The 23,378-nt window shown below is 46.9% G+C and overlaps 2 protein-coding genes across 17 annotated transcripts in view; one reads left to right on the forward strand and one right to left on the reverse strand.

The window, feature by feature from the left end:
- LOC121000856 (gastrula zinc finger protein XlCGF66.1-like) overlaps positions 1–23,378 on the forward strand; it is a 576,261-nt gene that overhangs the window by 361,533 nt on the left and 191,350 nt on the right. The window lies entirely within an intron of this gene.
- LOC121000834 (zinc finger protein 383-like) overlaps positions 1–23,378 on the reverse strand; it is a 1,218,895-nt gene that overhangs the window by 104,224 nt on the left and 1,091,293 nt on the right. For all 16 annotated transcript variants that reach the window (XM_040431515.1, XM_040431524.1, XM_040431516.1 and 13 more), the window contains one exon: positions 4,170–4,234. In XM_040431515.1, coding sequence (XP_040287449.1) covers positions 4,170–4,234 — 65 coding nt within the window. The remainder of the gene's footprint in view (positions 1–4,169; positions 4,235–23,378) is intronic.

Raw genomic sequence — 23,378 nt, forward strand, 5'->3', positions numbered from 1 at the left:
GGCCCCATCGAAAAAATAATTGCCCACCCCTGCTCTAGAGAGAGTTCAGAGAAGAGCTACTAAACTAGTACATGGATTGCAGGATAAAACTTACCAGGAAAGGTTAAAGGACCTTAATATGTATAGCTTGGAAGAAAGAAGAGACAGAGGGGATATGATAGAAACTTTTAAATACATAAAGGGAATCAACTCGGTAAAGGAGGAGAGCATATTTAAAAGAAGAAAAACTACCACAAGAGGACAGAGTTTTAAATTAGAGGGGCAAAGGTTTAAAAGTAATATCAGGAAGTATTACTTTACTGAGAGAGTAGTGGATGCATGGAATAGCCTTCCTGCAGAAGTGGTAGCTGCAAATACAGTGAAGGGGTTTAAGCATGCATGGGATAGGCATAAGGCTATCCTTCATATAAGATAGGGCCGGGGGCTATCCATAGTATTCAGTATATTGGGCAGACTAGATGGGCCAAATGGTTCTTATCTGCCGACACATTCTATGTTTCTATGTTTAAAGAGCATCTGTCATCAGGATCAACCCTATTAAACCAGACCTACTGCTTGCTAGAGTTAATCATACTGAGTGGAACGACCCCTCCGTTCTTTAACAAGAGCTCGAAAACTGCATGTGAGGATCAGGAATTATAAGTAAATAATTGTGGCAGAGTCACTAATAGGGGGGCACTGGGAGATCTGTAAAACCAGTCACCGGTGCCCTCCACAAGACCGTCCCTGCTTCCCTGGTGCATTCTCTATACAGACTATGCCCCCGCTAATGTGCTCCCTAAGGAGTCAGCAAGGGGACTATTAGAGGATGGGTGGGGGGCAGAGCTGGAGTCTTAAGTAGGAGTAGAATGGTAGTCGGAAATTGTGTCAGGTTGTCACGGACAGCTGGGAAGCTGAGCAGAGTGGGGGCGATTGCTTACTTATCCGGAATCTCTTCGTATATAGGACCGGCCAGAGGCAACCAGTATTTAGGGTTGGTGACCTGCTTTTATTAGACTGTGGAAATGCTGTTAGACTCTGCCCTGAAAGTCCAGTCCTGCTGAATGGGTTCACAAAGGGAAGAACAGGTGACAACTCCAGCCTTCTGATCAGCACTGTGGGATATCAGGTGGTCAAACAATTAAAGGGGTTGTTCAGTTAGTGCACTTTTCTACAGACACCACATGTAAGACGTACTTTTTCCCCCAAAAGTCTGTGTGTGTGTGTGTGTGTGTGTGTGGGGGGGAGAAATGTCAGTGTATCTTATAAAGCGAATACTAGTGAGTGCTTCCATTATTCAGTTATACCGTGTAGGGAACGCAGTAAAAATAAAATCCATTGCACTGTGGGGGAACTGCACTTTATATCATAATGGCTCAGAGAAAGCTGGGAGTAAAAAATGGAAATTCTAAGACAAAAAATGGCCCAGGGCTGAAAGGGTTAAGAAAGTAGCGCTGTCCTATCTAGTTGTTACTGGATCCTAAGTGACAATCACGGCCAAGTCAGTCTATAAGACGCACTTTCTCTCCTTGTTATGTGAAGTGTTACCTGAATTCATCTCAAGGGGCTAAGGCAGATCAGGCCTTCCCACCGATGAAGAGATTGTTGGTCTCTCCCGCGTTCTGGTCTATGTTGACCTTTTAACCTGTATACTGAGGGAAGCTTGGAGAGGCTGGGGGCAATCCTGACCCAAATTCAAGATGGCAGTGAGCGAGTAATGGCCTATACTAGCAGAGCACCGAGAGGTGGAGGGAAGAACCCGGAGAGAACTATTAGGCCACAGCTGCTGGGGGTAGTACAGGATTTTACTGAGAGGTTTAATGGCATCTTGTTGGCAGCAGAATTTTGTGTAGTGGACAGACAACATCGCCAAGTGACTTGGGACACCGCCGTCTTGGGGTGGGGGGTGCAGAGCAGCAGTAAATGGCCAGGAGGACAAAGATCAAATACAAGGTACGGTACTGACATAGCAGTGGGAATACTGCTGTTCTGCGACCCAGTAGAAACAGCCAGTGGTCCCAGTAATACAATGTTAGAAGATATAACCTTCCTCTTCCATGGCTGAGATCTATGACTAAGCCCCCATACTCTTACAGCCAACTGAACATTCAAATGTAATGGTGAAGAAATCGGCTGGCGCTCTCTATCTGGCTCTGTATGGATCAAGCACAGAACCAAGTAGGTTAACCTACTAACACGTGTACTTCCATAATCAGAACATTAGGACGATTGTGGACGTCCAGATGTATACTTACCTGTAAGTGGAATGCTATGCGCTTTATTTCACTTTAGTTTTAATGTTCATGTGCACTGACAGTATATATTGTTAGTGTGATATTTTAATAAAATGTTTTTCATATATACCACATGGTTCTGTGATTGATCCATACAGAGCCAGATAGAGAGCGCCGGCCTATTTCTTTACCATTACATTTTCCTTCTTTGACAGTGGGTTTGTCTTAAGGTGTCTGCACCCGCTCCATACTTAGGTGTAGTATAAGCCACTGGACGTTTACTCCTTTTTGAACATTCAAATAATTGCTCCTAGAAGGAGTCATTGCACTGAGGTGTCAGGAGGAAGAGGAACCTGCAGTGGAGGTGGGAGCCGAAATCCTATGAAGTGGTATGGCAGCCCAATCCTCATCATATTTTATAAGATTACGGAAGGTACCCGCGGCCTGTATGGACGACACATATGGTGACACCTTGCACATTCATAATTTGGACACCAGAATCCAGTGCAGTCCAAAGTGTGACATGAGGCCTGTGAAATGCTGCACAGAGGGACACCAGGACACGTCCAGGAGATTCATGGAAGAGACCTGTCACCCTGATATTACTGAGCAAGTCCTGGAGAGTCACAGCGCAGACCTGAGGGAGTCGTTACCACCTTGGTGTAATGGGCTAGGATCAGCGGGAACATTCCTACTACTTCCTCTTCTCCTGTCTACTAGTATGTTTGGGGCAGTTGCTATGTATTATACAGTAGCTGATCTCTTGCTCAGCCGACCTCTCTTCTGTAGCTCACCTTGTTTGGAGAGGAGCTCCTGACTGGTTAGCCTCGCTGTAAATATTCCTAGTTTCTGCAGGGGGCTGCTGGTTATAGTGTAAGCTCTGTGCTTTTCAATCCAATAATCCTTTTATTTTCTAGTATCTCTCCTAGTTTACTTCATCGGTGTACCTTTGTTCTTATGGTTATGGCGAACGCTCGTTCCCAACAATCTGCCAGTGTAAATATTCTGCCGATCACCTAATAAATGAGCGAAACAGGCCTTAGTGTCCTCCTGTTTGTTTTAGGGTCAGTTTTACAGATTAGTGTTTTCCATAAGAATGTCTGTAGGGACAGTGAGGGTCAGTGATGGGATTGGGGTCAGCGTCTAAGGACAGATCTAGGGAAAGCTCCAGTCAGGGTCACTTATTGTCTGTTCAATCATCCGCTCACCATATAACCCCCATCATCCGTTTGTTCCACCATCTGATTACTATCCCCATCTTGGTCCAGTCATCTACTGATGAGTTCTATATCTGATATGTGCTTTGTATTATTCTTCATGGGACGGTCCAGCTGTTACACAGTTTGGTCCTACAGTAACAGACTCGTCTCTGCTTCATGTAGTGGTCACTACTCACCTGGGCTCTTATCTGTAGGAATCTCCTCCTTGTATTCCTCATCGCCCCTCACATCTGTCTCTGTAGGAATCTCCTCCTTGTATTCCTCATCACCCCTCACATCTGTCTCTGTAGGAATGTCCTCCTTGTATTCCTCATCGCCCCTCACATCTGTCTCTGTAGGAATCTCCTCCTTGTATTCCTCATCGCCCCTCACATCTGTCTCTGTAGCATTAATATTGTGCAGATCTTCATCCTGATATAAAATCTGTGAAGCAAATATTGTAAGTTACAGGACAGTCGGACAAGTTGCGAGAAATATTTTCCATGACCACAAAAGATCGGTAAAGGGGACATCATCCAACTTTAACCTTTTTTAACAGATCCCTTCAGAGTGACCGGACTTGTGGTGGGTTCATACTTACCTGATCCCCACCGCTGGTTGCCGGCTTCATCATTCCACGACCGCCTCCGCAGGTACTGGGACTCTGGGAATCAACATCCCATTGATGGGGGCATGTGACCACTGCAGCCAATCACTGGACGCAGCAGTGACCAGCGATAGGGAAAATCTCTGTTACCTGACCATCCTGTGGAAGGAGAGGACGCGGACATCTCTCTGGTGTTGTCCTCTGACTGGATCTCTCTGCAGGAGACACAGAGACTGGACTCAGACTTTACAGACAGAGAATTCCAGGACATTTGTATTTAGTCCTGTCCGTTACCTGGAGATGTGAGGGGCTGGTCCTCCTCCATCTTGACCTCCTTGTACAGTCCCTTGTGTCCTTCTAAATACTCCCACTCCTCCATGGAGAAATAGACAGCGACATCCTGACACCTTAGAGGAACCTGACAACACAATGACACCGTCATCACCCAGACCCCTCCAGTGCTGTGACTGTATAATGTCCCAGCATTCCCGGTGGTGTCACCTCTCCAGTCAGCAGCGCCATCATCTTGTGGACGACATCTAGGATCTTCTCATTGTTCTTCTCATGTATCAGATTACTAGACGTCTTCTTCACCCTGGAGTAATCCTGTTCATTGAAGACATAATAATACAAACCGGATTCCAAAAAAGTTGGGACACTATACAAATCGTGAATAAAAACTGAATGCAATGATGTGGAGGTGCCAACTTCTAATATTTTATTCAGAATAGAACATAAATCACGGAACAAAAGTTTAAACTGAGAAAATGTGCCATTTTAAGGGAAAAATATGTTGAATCAGAATTTCATGGTGTCAACAAATCCCAAAAAAGTTGGGACAAGGCCATTTTCACCACTGTGTGGCATCTCCCCTTCTTCTTACAACACTCAACAGACGTCTGGGGACCGAGGAGACCAGTTTCTCAAGTTTAGAAATAGGAATGCTCTCCCATTCTTGTCTAATACAGGCCTCTAACTGTTCAATCGTCTTGGGCCTTCTTTGTTGCACCTTCCTCTTTCTGATGCGCCAAATGTTCTCTATAGGTGAAAGATCTGGACTGCAGACTGGCCATTTCAGTCCCCGGATCCTTCTCCTACGCAGCCATGATGTTGTGATTGATGCAGAATGTGGTCTGGCATTATCTTGTTGAAAAATGCAGGGTCTTCCCTGAAAGAGATGACGTCTGGATGGGAGCATATGTTGTTCTAGAACCTGAATATATTTTTCTGCATTGATGGTGCCTTTCCAGACATGCAAGCTGCCCATGCCACACGCACTCATGCAACCCCATACCATCAGAGATGCAGGCTTCTGAACTGAGCGTTGATAGCAAATTGGGTTGTCCTTGTCCTCTTTGGTCCGGATGACATGGCGTCCCAGATTTCCAAAACAAACTTCAAATCGTGACTCGTCTGACCACAGAACAGTCTTCCATTTTGCCACACTCCATGTTAAATGATCCCTGGCCCAGTGAAAACGCCTGAGCTTGTGGATCTTGCTTAGAAATGGCTTCTTCTTTGCACTGTAGAGTTTCAGCTGGCAACGGCGGATGGCACGGTGGATTGTGTTCACTGACAATGGTTTCTGGAAGTATTCCTGAGCCCATTCTGTGATTTCCTTTACAGTAGCATTCCTGTTTGTGGTGCAGTGTCGTTTAAGGGCCCGGAGATCACGGGCATCCAGTATGGTTTTACGGCCTTGACCCTTACGCACAGAGATTGTACCATATTCTCTGAATCTTCGGATGATGTTATGCACAGTTGATGATGATAGATGCAAAGTCTTTGCAATTTTTCGCTGGGTAACACCTTTCTGATATTGCTCCACTATCTTTCTGCGCAACATTGTGGGAATTGGTGATCCTCTACCCATCTTGGCTTCTGAGAGACACTGCCACTCTGAGAAGCTCTTTTTATACCCAATCATGTTGCCAATTGACCTAATTAGTGTTAATTGGTCTTCCAGCTCTTCGTTATGCTCAAATTTACTTTTTCCAGCCTCTTATTGCTACTTGTCCCAACTTTTTGGGGATTTGTTGACACCGTGAAAATTGGAAACAACATATTTTTCCTTTAAAATTATACATTTACTCGGATTAAGCGTTTGATCTGTCATCTACGTTCTATTACAAATAAAATATTGACATTTGCCATCTCCACATCATTGCATTCAGTTTTTATTCACAATTTGTTTAGTGTCCCAACTTTTCTGGAATCCGGTTTGTAAATGTCACCATGTACATTCCAGAGTCCATCACTTCTACAGCCATGTCCACCTGTAATTACCATAGATAATGGTGTAATGTGACATCATCAGAACCTCTCACCTCTCCAGTCACATCCCCTGTAATTACCATAGATAATGATGTAATGTTACATCATCAGAACCTCTCACCTCTCCAGTCACATCCCCTGTAATTACCATAGATAATGGTGTAATGTGACATCATCAGAACCTCTCACCTCTCCAGTCACATCACCTGTAATTACCATAGATAATAGTGTAATGTGACATCATCAGAACCTCTCTCCTCTCCAGTCACATCCCCTGTAATTACCATAGATAATGATGTAATGTGACATCATCAGAACCTCTCACCTCTCCAGTCACATCCCCTGTAATTACCATAGATGATGATGTAATGTGACATCATCAGAACCTATCACCTCTTCAGTCACATCCCCTGTAATTACCATAGATAATGGTGTAATGTGACATCATCAGAACCTCTCACCTCTCCAGTCACATCCCCTGTAATTACCATAGATAATAATGTAATGTGACATCATCAGAACCTCTCTCCTCTCCAGTCACATCCCCTGTAATTACCATAGATAATGATGTAATGTGACATCATCAGAACCTCTCACCTCTCCAGTCACATCCCCTGTAATTACCATAGATGATGATGTAATGTGACATCATCAGAACCTCTCACCTCTCCAGTCACATACCCTGTAATTACCATAGATTATGATGTAATGTGACATCATCAGAACCTCTCACCTCTCCAGTCACATCCCCTGTAATTACCATAGATAATGATGTAATGTGACATCATCAGAACCTCTCACCTCTCCAGTCACATCCCGTGTAATTACCATAGATAATAGTGTAATGTGACATCATCAGAACCTCTCTCCTCTCCAGTCACATCCCCTGTAATTACCATAGATAATGATGTAATGTGACATCAGAACCTCTCACCTCTCCAGTCACATCCCCTGTAATTACCATAGATGATGATGTAATGTGACATCATCAGAACCTCTCACCTCTCCAGTAAGTAGGAAGAGTATCTCTAGGGTAAGATCTAATATCCTCTCTGCCATCTTGTCCCCGTCTCCATCCATTATCTGGTACTGATGATGTCATCGGACAATCCTATATCACAGGAACCTGAATGGAAGAAGAGGAGTCAATGTAGAATCCTCATGAAATCCCATAGAAATGCTTATAAATGACCGGAGATGATGAGGGACATTTGGGGAGAAATCAGAGGAGATAAGGTCTTCTCTCTATTGTCTGGATTGATGACTAGAAGATCTCGTCAGGGCAGTTCCTCCATGTTTGAGGTCACAGCAGTGTAAAGTATGGTGCACCCTCACACGACCCCTACATACACTCCCTGGCTGAAGTGGTGATACACCCGACCAATCAGCTGTTTGAGGAGACCGTGGCTCGCCGGTGAGCGCTGCAGTCTTCTCGCAGGTCACCACGCGCCCTCTTTTGTAAAGTGGTTGTGCTTGATATCGCAGCTGTGACCGGTGAATGTGACATCACATGGCCTTGGAAAAGGCGTAAGAAGTCACCGAGCGCAGCAGCCTCTTCATACAGCTGATTGGTGGGGTCCCAGGAGTAGGAGCCCCCCGATCTCATGACCTATCCTGAAGATCGGTCATCAATATGATAATTCCAGAAAACCCCTTTGACACCACTACTTTATAAGAGGGTCTACAGGAATGTCCAGTTCACCCGGAGGAAGTCTTCTGGGTGAACCGGAGACAAGGAGGGAAGACGCCGGTGATGGCGGCCGGACCGGTCATGGAGGGACAGGAAGAAGATTTCTGTTCTTCCTTCTTGATCCAATTCATCTCTAGTTCAGGTCAAATATTGACCAACGACCCGATTCTGGGGCCGGAGCCAGACGTTGTTTTTTCGAAGGCCCCAATTTACATAATAAATTGTCCCCCAGCAGCTCGAGACCAGATCAGGTTCATCATTCACATGGAGGCTGCACCGGAAGGAGCGGAACGTTAGAACTGCCTGAGCTGTATCTGCAGGACTGACTGGACAGTGAGGGGACTATAACCTGTGACCACGTAGGTGTGGACTGTGCGGAGCCCCCACGTGGCCTGCAGCATGTGGGACACGCCCTGCGCAAGTTACAAACCAGGACACGAGAAGATGGAATATAAAGAGGGGTCTAGAAAAGCAGCGTGTGGCTCTGCATCTCCAGCCTGGACGGGACCCCTAAGGGCCGGACCTGGTGAGAGATAAGGGGGAGGGGGGGTCCGGTGAAGGCCATTAATCGGAGGGAAGCTGAATGGTCCACGGGTCATGGACCTCACAGCCAAACAGGACAGTTACCTAAACAGGACCTCACCCTCCCGGCTGGTACAGAGGGATCCCCAGTGTGATAGGGATGATGGGCAAGTAGTCATGGAGCGGACCATGGGGAACCTCCTCTCTGATTGGTCGTTTATAGTCACATGGTATTTAAAAAGCTGGAAGCAGCAACTGTGAACAAGTAACATTGGATTCTACACTATGTACAGAATTATTAGGCAAATGAGTATTTTGACCACATCATCCTCTTTATGCATGTTGTCTTACTCCAAGCTGTATAGGCTCGAAAGCCTACTACCAATTAAGCATATTAGGTGATGTGCATCTCTGTAATGAGAAGGGGTGTGGTCTAATGACATCAACACCCTATATCAGGTGTGCATAATTATTGGGTCAAAAGAAGGACTTGACAGGCTCAGAAAAGTCAAAAATAGTGAGATATCTTGCAGAGGGATGCAGCACTCTTAAAATTGCAAAGCTTCTGAAGCGTGATCATCGAACAATCAAGCGTTTCATTCAAAATAGTCAACAGGGTCGCAAGAAGCGTGTGGAAAAACCAAGGCGCAAAATAACTGCCCATGAACTGAGAAAAGTCAAGCGTGCAGCTGCCAAGATGCCACTTGCCACCAGTTTGGCCATATTTCAGAGCTGCAACATCACTGGAGTGCCCAAAAGCACAAGGTGTGCAATACTCAGAGACATGGCCAAGGTAAGAAAGGCTGAAAGACGACCACCACTGAACAAGACACACAAGCTGAAACGTCAAGACTGGGCCAAGAAATATCTCAAGACTGATTTTTCTAAGGTTTTTTGGACTGATGAACTGAGAGTGAGTCTTGATGGGCCAGATGGATGGGCCCGTGGCTGGATTGGTAAAGGGCAGAGAGCTCCAGTCCGACTCAGACGCCAGCAAGGTGGAGGTGGAGTACTGGTTTGGGCTGGTATCATCAAAGATGAGCTTGTGGGGCCTTTTCGGGTTGAGGATGGAGTCAAGCTCAACTCCCAGTCCTACTGCCAGTTTCTGGAAGACACCTTCTTCAAGCAGTGGTACAGGAAGAAGTCTGCATCCTTCAAGAAAAACATGATTTTCATGCAGGACAATGCTCCATCACACGCGTCCAAGTACTCCACAGCGTGGCTGGCAAGAAAGGGTATAAAAGAAGAAAATCTAATGACATGGCCTCCTTGTTCACCTGATCTGAACCCCATTGAGAACCTGTGGTTCATCATCAAATGTGAGATTTACAAGGAGGGAAAACAGTACACCTCTCTGAACAGTATCTGGGAGGCTGTGGTTGCTGCTGCACGCAATGTTGATGGTGAACAGATCAAAACACTGACAGAATCCATGGATGGCAGGCTTTTGAGTGTCCTTGCAAAGAAAGGTGGCTATATTGGTCACTGATTTGTTTTTGTTTTGTTTTTGAATGTCAGAAATGTATATTTGTGAATGTTGAGATGTTATATTGGTTTCACTGGTAAAAATAAATAATTGAAATGGGTATATATTTGTTTTTTGTTAAGTTGCCTGATAATTATGCACAGTAATAGTCACCTGCACACACAGATATCCCCCTAAAATAGCTAAAACTAAAAACAAACTAAAAACTACTTCCAAAAATATTCAGCTTTGATATTAATGAGTTTTTTGGGTTCCATGAGAACATGGTTGTTGTTCAATAATAAAATTAATCCTCAAAAATACAACTTGCCTAATAATTCTGCACTCCCTGTATGGATTTTACATTTTAACAGGAATTTTCAGACTTTTAACCCCTTCATAATAGGGACATTTTCCATTTTCATTTTTTACTCCCAGCATTCCCGGAGCCATAACTTTTTTATTTTCCTCTTAACATAGATGACGAGGGCGTTAACATCGCCGGACGAGGACTTGTTATTTGTGGGACCAGTTGTACTTTGTAATGGCGCCAGTTACGGTTCTACACAATGTAGTGGGAAGCGGGGAAATTCCAACTGGGGGGATAAAAAAAACAAAAACAGTTTCCTGGTTTTGCTGTCCCAGCGTTTCCTGGCCGGTTCCCCTCATCCTCCGGTCGGTGCGATTACAGCGACACCACATTTATACAGGTTTTCTTGTGTTTTAATACTGAAAAAATAAAAACTTTGGAAAAAAACGAATGTTTTCTCTGCATCCCCATCTTCTGACCGCCATAACGTGTGCGGCGCTGTGTGCGCATTCCCAGTCTGTGCTTCTCACTGACGCCGTATTGTGGATGGCGGTTTTATTTATTTTTTCCTATTTGCGCTAAATCCTTGTACATTTTAATGGCGGAGGCGCCCGCGACGTGTGTTGTTTATGTACTTTTAACTTTTGGGGGGGGGGGGGGGGATTTGAATATTATTTTTTAACCCTGTTTTATAGTTCCAGGTTTTTGCGCCTCCAGGTGCCGTGGTCACGAGCCCCGGTGGACGTGGCGGCTGCTGCTGGATCGGTCCCTGCCGTATAAACATGTTGCTGGTTTTATCTCGTTTTCGACTTCTCTCTGTGACTTGTGGCTGGATCGGCAGAGCTCCTCCTCCAGGTCTGTCATAGGACGTCCACTGGGAGACCCTCCCCCACAGCAGCACCAACCCCGTCACATCCAGCAGACTGCGGGAAGGAACCTGCAGCACTCATAACAGACTGCACTACTGAAGCATCAGCTGTGACAGACATCACACACTGCACTACTGAAGCATCAGCTGTGACAGACATCATACACTGCACTACTGAAGCAACAGCTGTGACAGACATCATACACTGCACTACTGAAGCATCAACTGCCACAGACATCATACACTGCACTATTGAAGCATCAGCTGCTACAGACATCATACACTGCACTACTGAAGCATCAGCTGTGACAGACATCACACACTGCACTACTGAAGCACCAGCTGTGACAGACATCATACACTGCACTACTGAAGCATCAACTGCCACAGACATCATACACTGCACTACTGAAGCACCAGCTGTGACAGACATCATACACTGCACTACTGAAGCACCAGCTGTGACAGACATCACACACTGCACTACTGAAGCATCAGCTGCCACAGGCATAATACACTGCACTACTGAAGCACCAGCTGACAGACATCATACACTGCACTACTGAAGCATCAACTGTGACAGACATCACACACTGCACTACTGAAGCATCAACTGTGACAGACATCACACACTGCACTACTGAAGCATCAACTGTGACAGACATCACACACTGCACTACTGAAGCACCAGCTGTGACAGACATCACACACTGCACTACTGAAGCACCAGCTGTGACAGACATCACACACTGCACTACTGAAGCACCAGCTGTGACAGACATCACACACTGCACTACTGAAGCACCAGCTGTGACAGACATCACACACTGCACTACTGAAGCACCAGCTGTGACAGACATCATACACTGCACTACTGAAGCATCAGCTGCAACAGACATCATACACTGCACTACTGAAGCATCAGCTGCAACAGACATCATACACTGCACTACTGAAGCATCAGCTGCCACAGACATCACACACTGCACTACTGAAGCATCAGCTGTGACAGACATCATACACTGCACTACTGAAGCATCAACTGCCACAGACATCATACACTGCACTACTGAAGCACCAGCTGTGACAGACATCATACACTGCACTACTGAAGCATCAACTGCCACAGACATCATACACCGCACTACTGAAGCATCAGCTGCTACAGACATCATACACTGCACTACTGAAGCATCAGCTGTGACAGACATCATACACTGCACTACTGAAGCATCAACTGCCACAGACATCATACACTGCACTACTGAAGCATCAGCTGTGACAGACATCACACACTGCACTACTGAAGCATCAGCTGTGACAGACATCATACACTGCACTACTGAAGCACCAGCTGTGACAGACATCATACACCGCACTACTGAAGCATCAGCTGCTACAGACATCATACACTGCACTACTGAAGCATCAGCTGTGACAGACATCATACACTGCACTACTGAAGCATCAACTGCCACAGACATCATACACTGCACTACTGAAGCACCAGCTGTGACAGACATCATACACTGCACTACTGAAGCATCAGCTGTGACCAGAGGTCGCACTACATTTTTTCCGAAAGAGTAAAAATACTCCTCTTACCGTTTTTGAGGAGTATTTTCAGCCGAAGAGGAGTACGAAAGTTGAAGTAATCAATATATATAATAGATGGGTCTAAATAACATTAGGAGGCTGCTATTTCCGCAGGAAACCGTTACCAGTCTAGTAGAAATAGTACGTTGTCCAGTTCACCCAATTCCATCCTGTGGTTCAGTGCGCGGAGCCGACCCGAGCCAGTCCAGACATCGTAACGCGTAGAGAAATGGCGGCTCCAGCCGTCGTGGTAAAGGTCTGTCAATCCCGGTCTTTATTGTATATACAAGTACAGTGGTCCCTCTTCACTCCCCAGATTAACGCGTTTCGAACTGTTCACTTCTTAGTCATAATCCATGTGTCCATTTCGCTGTGGGTTTATGTAGGATGGACTCCCATCATCCCCAGGAAAAGGGGAGGAGGGGAGCGCAATCCCACAATCAGCCCCACAGCAGACGCCTGTTCAAACATAGTAGAAAGTATAGACCCGTGTGAAATAAAGGGTTTAAAATCACTAAAATAAGTTCCCATGGATCGGAAAGATTAGTGATATGGCGGAAAATAATGAGACACGAGAAAAACTGGATTTAGTACATTGTGTAAAAATAGATCTAATCGGCCATTTCTCTCATCAGTATATTGCACTATAGGAGTTTGATCCCTGAAGCCGTCATGTGCAGAATTATTAGGCAAGTTGTATTTTTGAGGATTAATTTTATTATTGAACAACAACCATGTTCTCAATGAACCCCAAAAACTCATTAATATCAAAGCTGAATATTTTTGGAAGTAGTTTTTAGTTTGTTTTAAGTTTTAGCTATTTTAGGGGGATATCTGTGTGTGCAGGTGACTATTACTGTGCATAATTATTAGGCAACTTAACAAAAAACAAATATATACCCATTTCAATTATTTATTTTTACCAGTGAAACCAATATAACATCTCAACATTCACAAATATACATTTCTGACATTCAAAAACAAAACAAAAACAAATCAGTGACCAATATAGCCACCTTTCTTTGCAAGGACACTCAAAAGCCTGCCATCCATGGATTCTGTCAGTGTTTTGATCTGTTCACCATTAACATTGCGTGCAGCAGCAACCACAGCCTCCCAGACACTGTTCAGAGAGGTGTACTGTTTTCCCTCCTTGTAAATCTCACATTTGATGATGAACCACAGGTTCTCAATGGGGTTCAGATCAGGTGAACAAGGAGGCCATGTCATTAGATTTTCTTATTTTATACCCTTTCTTGCCAGCCACGCTGTGGAGTACTTGGACGCGTGTGATGGAGCATTGTCCTGCATGAAAATCATGTTTTTCTTGAAGGATGCAGACTTCTTCCTGTACCACTGCTTGAAGAAGGTGTCTTCCAGAAACTGGCAGTAGGACTGGGAGTTGAGCTTGACTCCATCCTCAACCCGAAAAGGCCCCACAAGCTCATCTTTGATGATACCAGCCCAAACCAGTACTCCACCTCCACCTTGCTGGCGTCTGAGTCGGACTGGAGCTCTCTGCCCTTTACCAATCCAGCCACGGGCCCATCCATCTGGCCCATCAAGACTCACTCTCATTTCATCAGTCCATAAAACCTTAGAAAAATCAGTCTTGAGATATTTCTTGGCCCAGTCTTGACGTTTCAGCTTGTGTGTCTTGTTCAGTGGTGGTCGTCTTTCAGCCTTTCTTACCTTGGCCATGTCTCTGAGTATTGCACACCTTGTGCTTTTGGGCACTCCAGTGATGTTGCAGCTCTGAAATATGGCCAAACTGGTGGCAAGTGGCATCTTGGCAGCTGCACGCTTGACTTTTCTCCGTTCATGGGCAGTTATTTTGCGCCTTGGTTTTTCCACACGCTTCTTGCGACCCTGTTGACTATTTTGAATGAAACGCTTGATTGTTCGATGATCACGCTTCAGAAGCTTTGCAATTTCAAGAGTGCTGCATCCCTCTGCAAGATATCTCACTATTTTTGACTTTTCTGAGCCTGTCAAGTCCTTCTTTTGACCCATTTTGCCAAAGGAAAGGAAGTTGCCTAATAATTATGCACACCTAATATAGGGTGTTGATGTCATTAGACCACACCCCTTCTCATTACAGAGATGCACATCACCTAATATGCTTAATTGGTAGTAGGCTTTCGAGCCTATACAGCTTGGAGTAAGACAACATGCATAAAGAGGATGATGTGGTCAAAATACTCATTTGCCTAATAATTCTGCACGTAGTGTACAGATCTTCCTGTTTCATTAGCAGATTTTCATCATGTGAAATCCTGTCAGTAAATCGCATGGTGAGAACGCAGCCTGAGGGGACACAATATACTGATGAGAGAAATGGCCGATTAGATCTATTTTTACACAATGTACTAAATCCAGTTTTTCTCGTGTCTCATTATTTTCCGCCATATCACTAATCTTTCCGATCCATGGGAACTTATTTTAGTGATTTTAAACCCTTTATTTCACACGGGTCTATACTTTCTACTATGTTTGAACAGGCGTCTGCTGTGGGGCTGATTGTGGGATTGCGCTCCCCTCCTCCCCTTTTCCTGGGGATGATGGGAGTCCATCCTACATAAACCCACAGCGAAATGGACACATGGATTATGACTAAGAAGTGAACAGTTCGAAACGCGTTAATCTGGGGAGTGAAGAGGGGCCACTGTACTTGTATATACAATAAAGACCGGGATTGACAGACCTTTACCACGACGGCTGGAGCCGCCATTTCTCTACACGTTCCCAGTCTGCTCTAGAATTGTCTTCTATACATAAATAGCAAAATTTAGACATTTAAAAATTTCTGACTTTTGTGAAATTTAAAAACTCGTGTTTTCTCCATCATATTTAAAATATAACGCAGCCAAAAAGGCAAATTCCCAGCGCTCTGCATCCCCAGTATCACATTGGCCCAGCGCCAGGATTGTCCCCACAACGTCTTGCTGTGTAGATCCAGTGCCCACATAGAAGACGCCCGAGCAGCGCAGAAATCTCTTTGTTGGGATGATGCAAGAAAAAACCCGCAATTAGACTTACCGGTAATTCCGTTTCCTTGAATCCACCATGACGGCCCACATTGAAATTGACCCTTGACCTCTGTAGGGGCAGGAACACAGAGAGTTTAAATTCCCCCCACCCCTCCACCTCCTCAGTGCTTTACAAATTATCCGAAAGGTGGAACGGAGAGTAAAAAGATATTGATTCATACCCTTAAACTCGTATTTTATTTTATAATATATATATATATTTGTGGTCAGGGCGACGGCCCCTGGACGTAGGAACTAGAGCTAACCTCAGGCTGGGAAATGCCGGGAGCCCGTAGCGAGGATAGGCCTAAAAGGGGGCCTATCCTTAAGGAAGAGCTAAGAAAAGGGAAGGGAGGGAGGGGTACCTGGCCGCACGTCCCGTCTCCTGCCTGCGTGGGGGTTAATATAGCCAAGGGGCGTGGCCTCTGCCCCTCCCACAAATACAGGCTGCACGGCAGCCTTAACTACTTGTGGTCAGGGCGACGGCCCCTGGACGTAGGAACTAGAGCTAACCTCAGGCTGGGAAATGCCGGGAGCCCGTAGCGAGGATAGGCCTAAAAGGGGCCAAAAAGGAGACCCAACCATGCCATCCAACACTCATTGCCCCGTACAGGGCAAGTGAACAGAAAGCATCACGGAACTCCAATCGGAGGATTTGGACCATATCTGGAGAACACGACACCTCCAACGTCCCATGCACTTGGTAACCTGAGGAGGCATCTGGTGCTTAGACACCGCCTCTGAACGAAAGGAGTGAAGCAGACCCTGTTTAGAGTAAATATACACCTACCATTATGACACCCGTTTTGCACGAAAAGACCCTTCACGATGGAGGTGCGGGATATACCGCCTTATAACACAGTGACTCCCATCTACCTTACCTCCTTGTCATGTGTACCGCCACACCGTTCTTGGAGCTGGTTAAATGCTGATGTAATTGAAAGAGTGTCTGGAACCCGGAACGGTTTACTCCTATGTTGACTAACAGATGACCACATACGAGAAGGTCTGAATCCTGAGAGCTGCAGACTGAAACAAACAATGGTGAAACGGTTGGAAGTGCCTAGATCAGGCATCCCAAACCGCGGCCCCTCCGCTGCCGGAACCACAACCCCCACAACGCCCTGCTGCAGGCAGAAACCTGCAGGCTGTCCGGGCACCGCGGGAGCCACAATCCCGCAACAGCCGGAGGGCCGCAGCCCATGACCCCCGATGAACCCCAACCATCCACCAAGGGCCCCGATCGGGCACCATCTGTTCCTGGTGGCAAAATACTTACCTCTACTTATTCCCCAGGCCACACTTCCTAATGAGGGCCAAAAAAGTCAGAACATGGTGCCTGTTGTCCTACCGAAGTAGCAAACTCGGTGAAGTGTAACCCACCAGGCCTGGGGAACCATCCACAGAAATATATGGCTATTACGATCAGTGAGCTAATGTGCCTGTACTAAGGACAGGACGTACCCCAATACCTGCAGTTGTGACAGAAAATGCTTAAGGACGCAATAAACTATGTATGCTGCGCCTGTAGTCGTGATAGGACTTGTCGTGTTAGGCGACCCGACAGACTTCGTAAACTTGCGCCTTATTACTGTACCTCCAACTGGAAGATGGACCGATACCCAGGACTTAGGCCGGACACCAACACCCTCAGCCCGAGTTTGTAGATGAAGTAAGCATGCCTGGGAGAAGATGATGTCCGCAAAGGCAGGCTTGGAATGACTGTTTACAAAGAAAACAATGAAACCCCACAACCTAGAAAATAAAAGTCAGAGAAAACAATTACGAGAGTGGGACTCTAATGGCACAAGCCACACGTGCGAGCCACCCCAAGAAAATTGTATTGCGAGCCACAAATGACCGAGCCATGCGAGCGGGACTGAGGACAGAAAAAACATGGAACTTACTTGTTATGGGACCCCGCAGCCGGCCTCGACCGGCGTTGTGTGTGAATATATTATTATTTTATTTAAGAAGCCCTACGTGAGACTCAAGTGGCGGAGCCATGCGTGAGAGACTCTAATGGCAAAACACATGTGTAACCTTGAAAGGGGGAAGCCAAGCGTGAGAGACTAATGGCGGAGTCATATGTGTAAAAACTAACACGGAGACGCCATGCGTGGGACACTAACGGCGGAGACATCTGTGTAACACTAAAACGAAGCCATGCGTGGGAGACTAACGGCGGAGTCATACGTGTAAGACTAAATGGAGAAGCCATGCTAGAAAGACTAAGGCAGAGACATGTGCAACCCTAACGGGGAAGCCATGCGTGAGACTAATGGCGGAGACATATGTGTAACACTAAAACGAAGAAGCCATGCGTGGGGGACTAATGGCGGAGTCCTACGTGTAAGACTAAAAGGAGAAGCCATGCATGAGGGACTCTAATGGCAGAGACATGCGTAACCCTAAAAGGGAGAAGCCCTGCGTGAGAGACTAATGGTGAATTCATATGTGTAACACCAACAGGGGAGAAGCCGTGCGTGAGAGACTAATAGCAGAGTCATATGTGCAACCCAGAATGGAAACGCCATGCATGAGATTAATGGCAGAGTCATACGTGAAGACTAACACGGAGAAGGCATGCGTGAGACTCCAATGGCGGAGTCCTATGTGACACTGAAGGGGGTAACCATACGTGAGAGACTCAAATGGCAACGCCATGCGTGAGAGACTCTAATGGCGGAGTCATAGGTAACACTCAAAAGGAAAAGCCACACGTGAGAGACTCTGATGGCGGAGGCATATGTACCCTTAATGGGAGAAGCCATACGTGAGAGACTCTAATGGCGGAGTCATATGTGACGCTAACAAGGGAGAAGCCATGCGTGAGAGACTCTAATGGCACAGCCATACGTGAGAGACTCTAATGGCGGAGTTATATGTAACACTAAAAAGGGGGAAGCCATGCGTGAGAGACTCTAATGGCACCGCCATACGTGAGAGACTCTAATGGCGGAGTTATATGTAACACTAAAAAGGGGGAAGCCATATGTGAGAGACTCTAATGGCCAAGCCATGCGTGAGAGACTCTAATGGCGGAGGCATATGTACCCTTAATGGGAGAAGCCATACGTGAGAGACTCTAATGGCGGAGTCATATGTGACGCTAACAAGGGAGAAGCCATGCGTGAGAGACTCTAATGGCACAGCCATACGTGAGAGACTCTAATGGCGGAGTTATATGTAACACTAAAAAGGGGGAAGCCATATGTGAGAGACTCTAATGGCCAAGCCATGCGTGAGAGACTCTAATGGCGGAGTCATATGAAACACTAAAGGGAGAAGCCATGCGTGAGATATTCCAATGGCGGAGTCATACGTGACACTAACAAGGGGGAAGCCATGCGTGAGAGACTCTAATGGCACCGCCATACGTGAGAGACTCTAATGGCGGAGTAATATGTAACACTAAAAAGGGGGAAGCCATACGTGAGACTCAAATGGCTAAGCCATGCGTGAGAGACCCTAATGGCGGAGTCATATGGCGGCTTAATTACCCTCATAATTTAACAACAACTATGCCGCACCCGTATGACTTGGGAACCCGCATAACCATGATCCTCTCCGACAATGACCTAGGAAGCTAACCAGCCTACAACCATATTGCCCCCCCCGAACAACATGAAGAACGAACACCGGGCCCCCGAAGCCCTGAGGCCCCCTGAAGCCAAGGGATCGACCCGGAAGACCTTACCGTGATGATCCGTAATTAAACGTGAGCCCGACCTAAAGGCAAATACATAGACATTAGCGATCCGAACCACTTGCATGAATGAAACATTAACCATCCGTGAAATTGAAACAGATGGGAGAAAAAACCAGAGCCAGAGGCATTGCAGTTAGCTAAGAAAAACCCCTAGCCGTGACCAACACATGAACAACTGTAACACATAGTAGGAACTTACTCCTCTCGGCCCACTGTCCGCTAGGGAGCTATTTGGTTAACTGGGGCGGGAGATCCAACTGCGTGAATGTGAACCAGCAGTAAAGGAGATCAGCCTGCGTACCCACCACCAGGAAAGAAACTCAAGCCTGAAGAAGCAGCTATGTTTCACGGAAGAGCAGAATTAGAGCGGTGCGCTGATAGCCCTAGCAAGAATACTGAGTAACCATGATGTAGAAATGAAAGAATGCAGCTTGATATGGAAGCAGAGTAGAACACATGATGCAAGAACAAGTGGGTAAATGCAGCTCTGGATGTGAGAGGTGCCTAAAACATGGTACGGGCACAGCTCTGAGTATGAGCATGAGGAGCATGGTATAACGCAGCTGTATGAATGCAAGCTGAAGGGAACAGAGTATTAATGCAATGCAACCGCTGCTCTAGAAGTGAATGGCGTATAGGACAAAAAAGTAAAAGCAGACACACGGCTGTAGCTTGACGGTAACAATCCTGACCACGATAGTCTGACCATGGAGCCCAACTCCCTTCACCCGGAACGCTACCAGTCACGGACCGTGGAACCAAGTCCGATCCTACCGTGAATGTAAGCACATGATCCGAGTGAGAACTGCCACCATGAATTCATGTCCAGGTTCCCTGACGTGTGTCATATTTCCCCGACCCGCCAGTTCAACTAAATGTGGTGTTTAGGAAGTATACTGAATATACCTGTGTCTTAACTGCCCAACATTGCCCTATGGGAACTAATAGCAGATCTATGTGGTATGCAGGTAGACAGTGGCATACGTTTGAGCGAATATGCACGTGAATAAGCTAAAATCCCCGACACGATATCATGCCCCATTAGACTTGCAAGAGGTTGTGTTCAGTAATGTAGAGCACTTACAACAATAATACACATCTGTGGAACACTGGGTAAATGGGTGACAGCTCCCATGAAACCAGGCCCGAGCCTAGGAATGTGCCCGTGCTGGTGTACCTGCGCCTCTGTACGTGCGACTGCAGACCCCCCGGCCGGCGGCGGGGTTACCAATACAGTGCGAGCCCCAGGACTGCCAAGTAGGCATGCAAACGTCACATATTTGGCCACAATTGAAGCGAAACTGGAACAGTGAGTGGGGAACAACAGAATGTTCCCCAATGATGATCAGCAACGTGCCTGATGGAAACAGTGGAAACATAAACCAAAGGTAAGGTTTTTTTTTTTTGTTTTTTTTTATAAAACATCGGCAATGCTGCTCCCGCACAGAGAGACCAACCACGCCGCCCTGGAGCGGGACAACCAAGGACTCTGGAGTCTTGTAACACCAAAATGACACTTGCCGCCCGTGGGCACATATACACACAGAACTATGAATCACATAGGTCTGCTGACTGATAACCACAAAATCAGACCCGATTCCTTACAGTGACAGCCCACGGACTGAATGTCATAGATTGCATGCTCTGAGTTCCCCTCCCCCACCCTTATTATAGACTGAGCGTTCATACGTGTGTGTGTGTGTGTGTGTGTGTGTGTGTGTGTGTGTGTGTGTGTGTGTGTGTGTGTGTGTGTATATATATATATATATATATATATATATATATATATGGTCCAGAAGGCACCAAACAAGGACATAGGAACTCAGTGGACGGCTGTGGCTACCTCTGGCCAGTCTGTACATGTACCACATGGTGGATTCGCCAGCAAGCATAACAGGTGTTGCTATATAGTACATTCATACTGGTGAGATGATTTACAAACAAGAGCTCTGTATTAGACTGTCAGTGTAACCAATTATGTATATATATTCGTGGGCGGAATTCTTAATACGGTGCGAGCGTTACCAGGGGCGGAGCCAACGTGCGTGCCTAGCAACCGGCACACGCTCCCGGCACGCCTGCCCGCACAGCAAGCCCGCGCCGCGCCGCCCGGCATCCCCGCAAGAGTATACGGCCTCCCCCACCCGTTCCCCCTGTGTGCCCCACCGTGAAGCGCAGGGAAAAGGTTGGTGCTGAGGGAGGTTTCTCAACGGAAGCCGATGCGTTCCACCGTGGAACGCATCGGGGAGTGGTGGAGCTCCGGAGGTGGGCGGAATAGTACCTGCCGATGCGTTCCACCGTGGAACGCATCGGGAGTCTGTGTATGCTTATGGATATGCCCTATAGATGGTAAGATCCCGGGGTGAGGACCCGACCCGTCGTGCGGTCCCCACACTGCTGCCCCGGCATAGGATACCCCCGCTTACCTGACCGAAGCACCAGACGAGCCGCCGCAGCCAATACTCACCCAGCCGAGACGAAAAAGAGCGGGACGTGCAGGAACCAGACGTGAACCGGAAGTACCAGGTACCTGGCCGCACGTCCCGTCTCCTGCCTGCGTGGGGGTTAATATAGCCAAGGGGCGTGGCCTCTGCCCCTCCCACAAATACAGGCTGCACGGCAGCCTTAACTACATATATATATATATATATATATATATATATATATATATATATATATATATATATACATATACATATACATATACACACACACACATATATTATATGGGTTTTTTTTGGTTTTGTTTTTATAATTTTTTATATTTTTTTTGGGATGGGAATAGTACGGGGCCGTGTCACGGAACCATGAACCAGACGTACAACAAGGGATAAGTGAAAATAAGAAGGCTTTATTAAAAATAAAGCTGTAAAGCAAAAGTCCAAACAGATGGCGAAACCGAAGCAGAGTCTTTGCGAAGCCAGAGGTCAGGAACCAGAAGGGTAGTCAGACGAAGCCAGGATCAGGAACCAGCAGGGTAGTCAGACGAAGCCAGGATCAGGAACCAGCAGGGTAGTCGGACGAAACCAGGATCAGGAACCAGCAGGGTAGTCGGACGAAACCAGGATCAGGAACCAGAAGCAGCAGCAGTCTAGAAGCATGTGAACACAGGAGGACCAAGCAAGGAACTGAAGCCACAGACCTCCTATATATATGAGCTGGGCATCCAGCTCCTCCCAGTGGGAAGGAGGAGCCGCAGGGTGGGAGGCTACAAGAAACCCAGAAACCAAGATGGCCGCCAGCACATGTCAAACGAAGGAGAACAGCAAGAAGGTAAGACCATGACAGTACCTCCCCCTCAAGGGCCCCTCCTCCGCGGAGTAAAGAACGGTTTCTGAGGGAAGCGTGCGTGGAAGGCTCGGAGCAAGGCAGGAGCATGGACATCTGCGGAGGGAACACAGGAACGCTCCTCTGGACCATAACCACGCCAATGGACCAAAAACTGCACCCGACCGCGGACCAGGCGTGAGTCCAGGATATTGCTCACCTCATACTCCTCACGATTACCCACTAGGACCGGACGAGGCCGAGGAACCGAGGAAGTGAAACGATTACACACCAGTGGCTTCAACAGGGAGACATGAAACACGTTGGAGATCCGCATGCCAGGAGGAAGCGCAAGGGCATAGGCTACCGGGTTTACCCTGCGAAGGACTCGGAAGGGACCAACAAAGCGAGGCGCCAGCTTGGGAGTGGGCACTCGAAGGTTGAGGTTGCGAGTGGACAACCATACACGGTCTCCGACCTGGTAGGAAGGAGCAGGCGCTCGTCTGCGATCAGCCTGGAGTCTCTGGCGCTGCGCAGAGGCCTCAAGGGACTTCTGGATCTGTACCCAAGAAGCACGTAGGACGGAAAGGTGATCCTCCACCGCCGGAATATCCTGGGGAGAGAAT

This window comes from Bufo bufo, chromosome 5 (genome assembly GCF_905171765.1).
Source record: "Bufo bufo chromosome 5, aBufBuf1.1, whole genome shotgun sequence".
Lineage (NCBI taxonomy): Eukaryota > Metazoa > Chordata > Amphibia > Anura > Bufonidae > Bufo > Bufo bufo.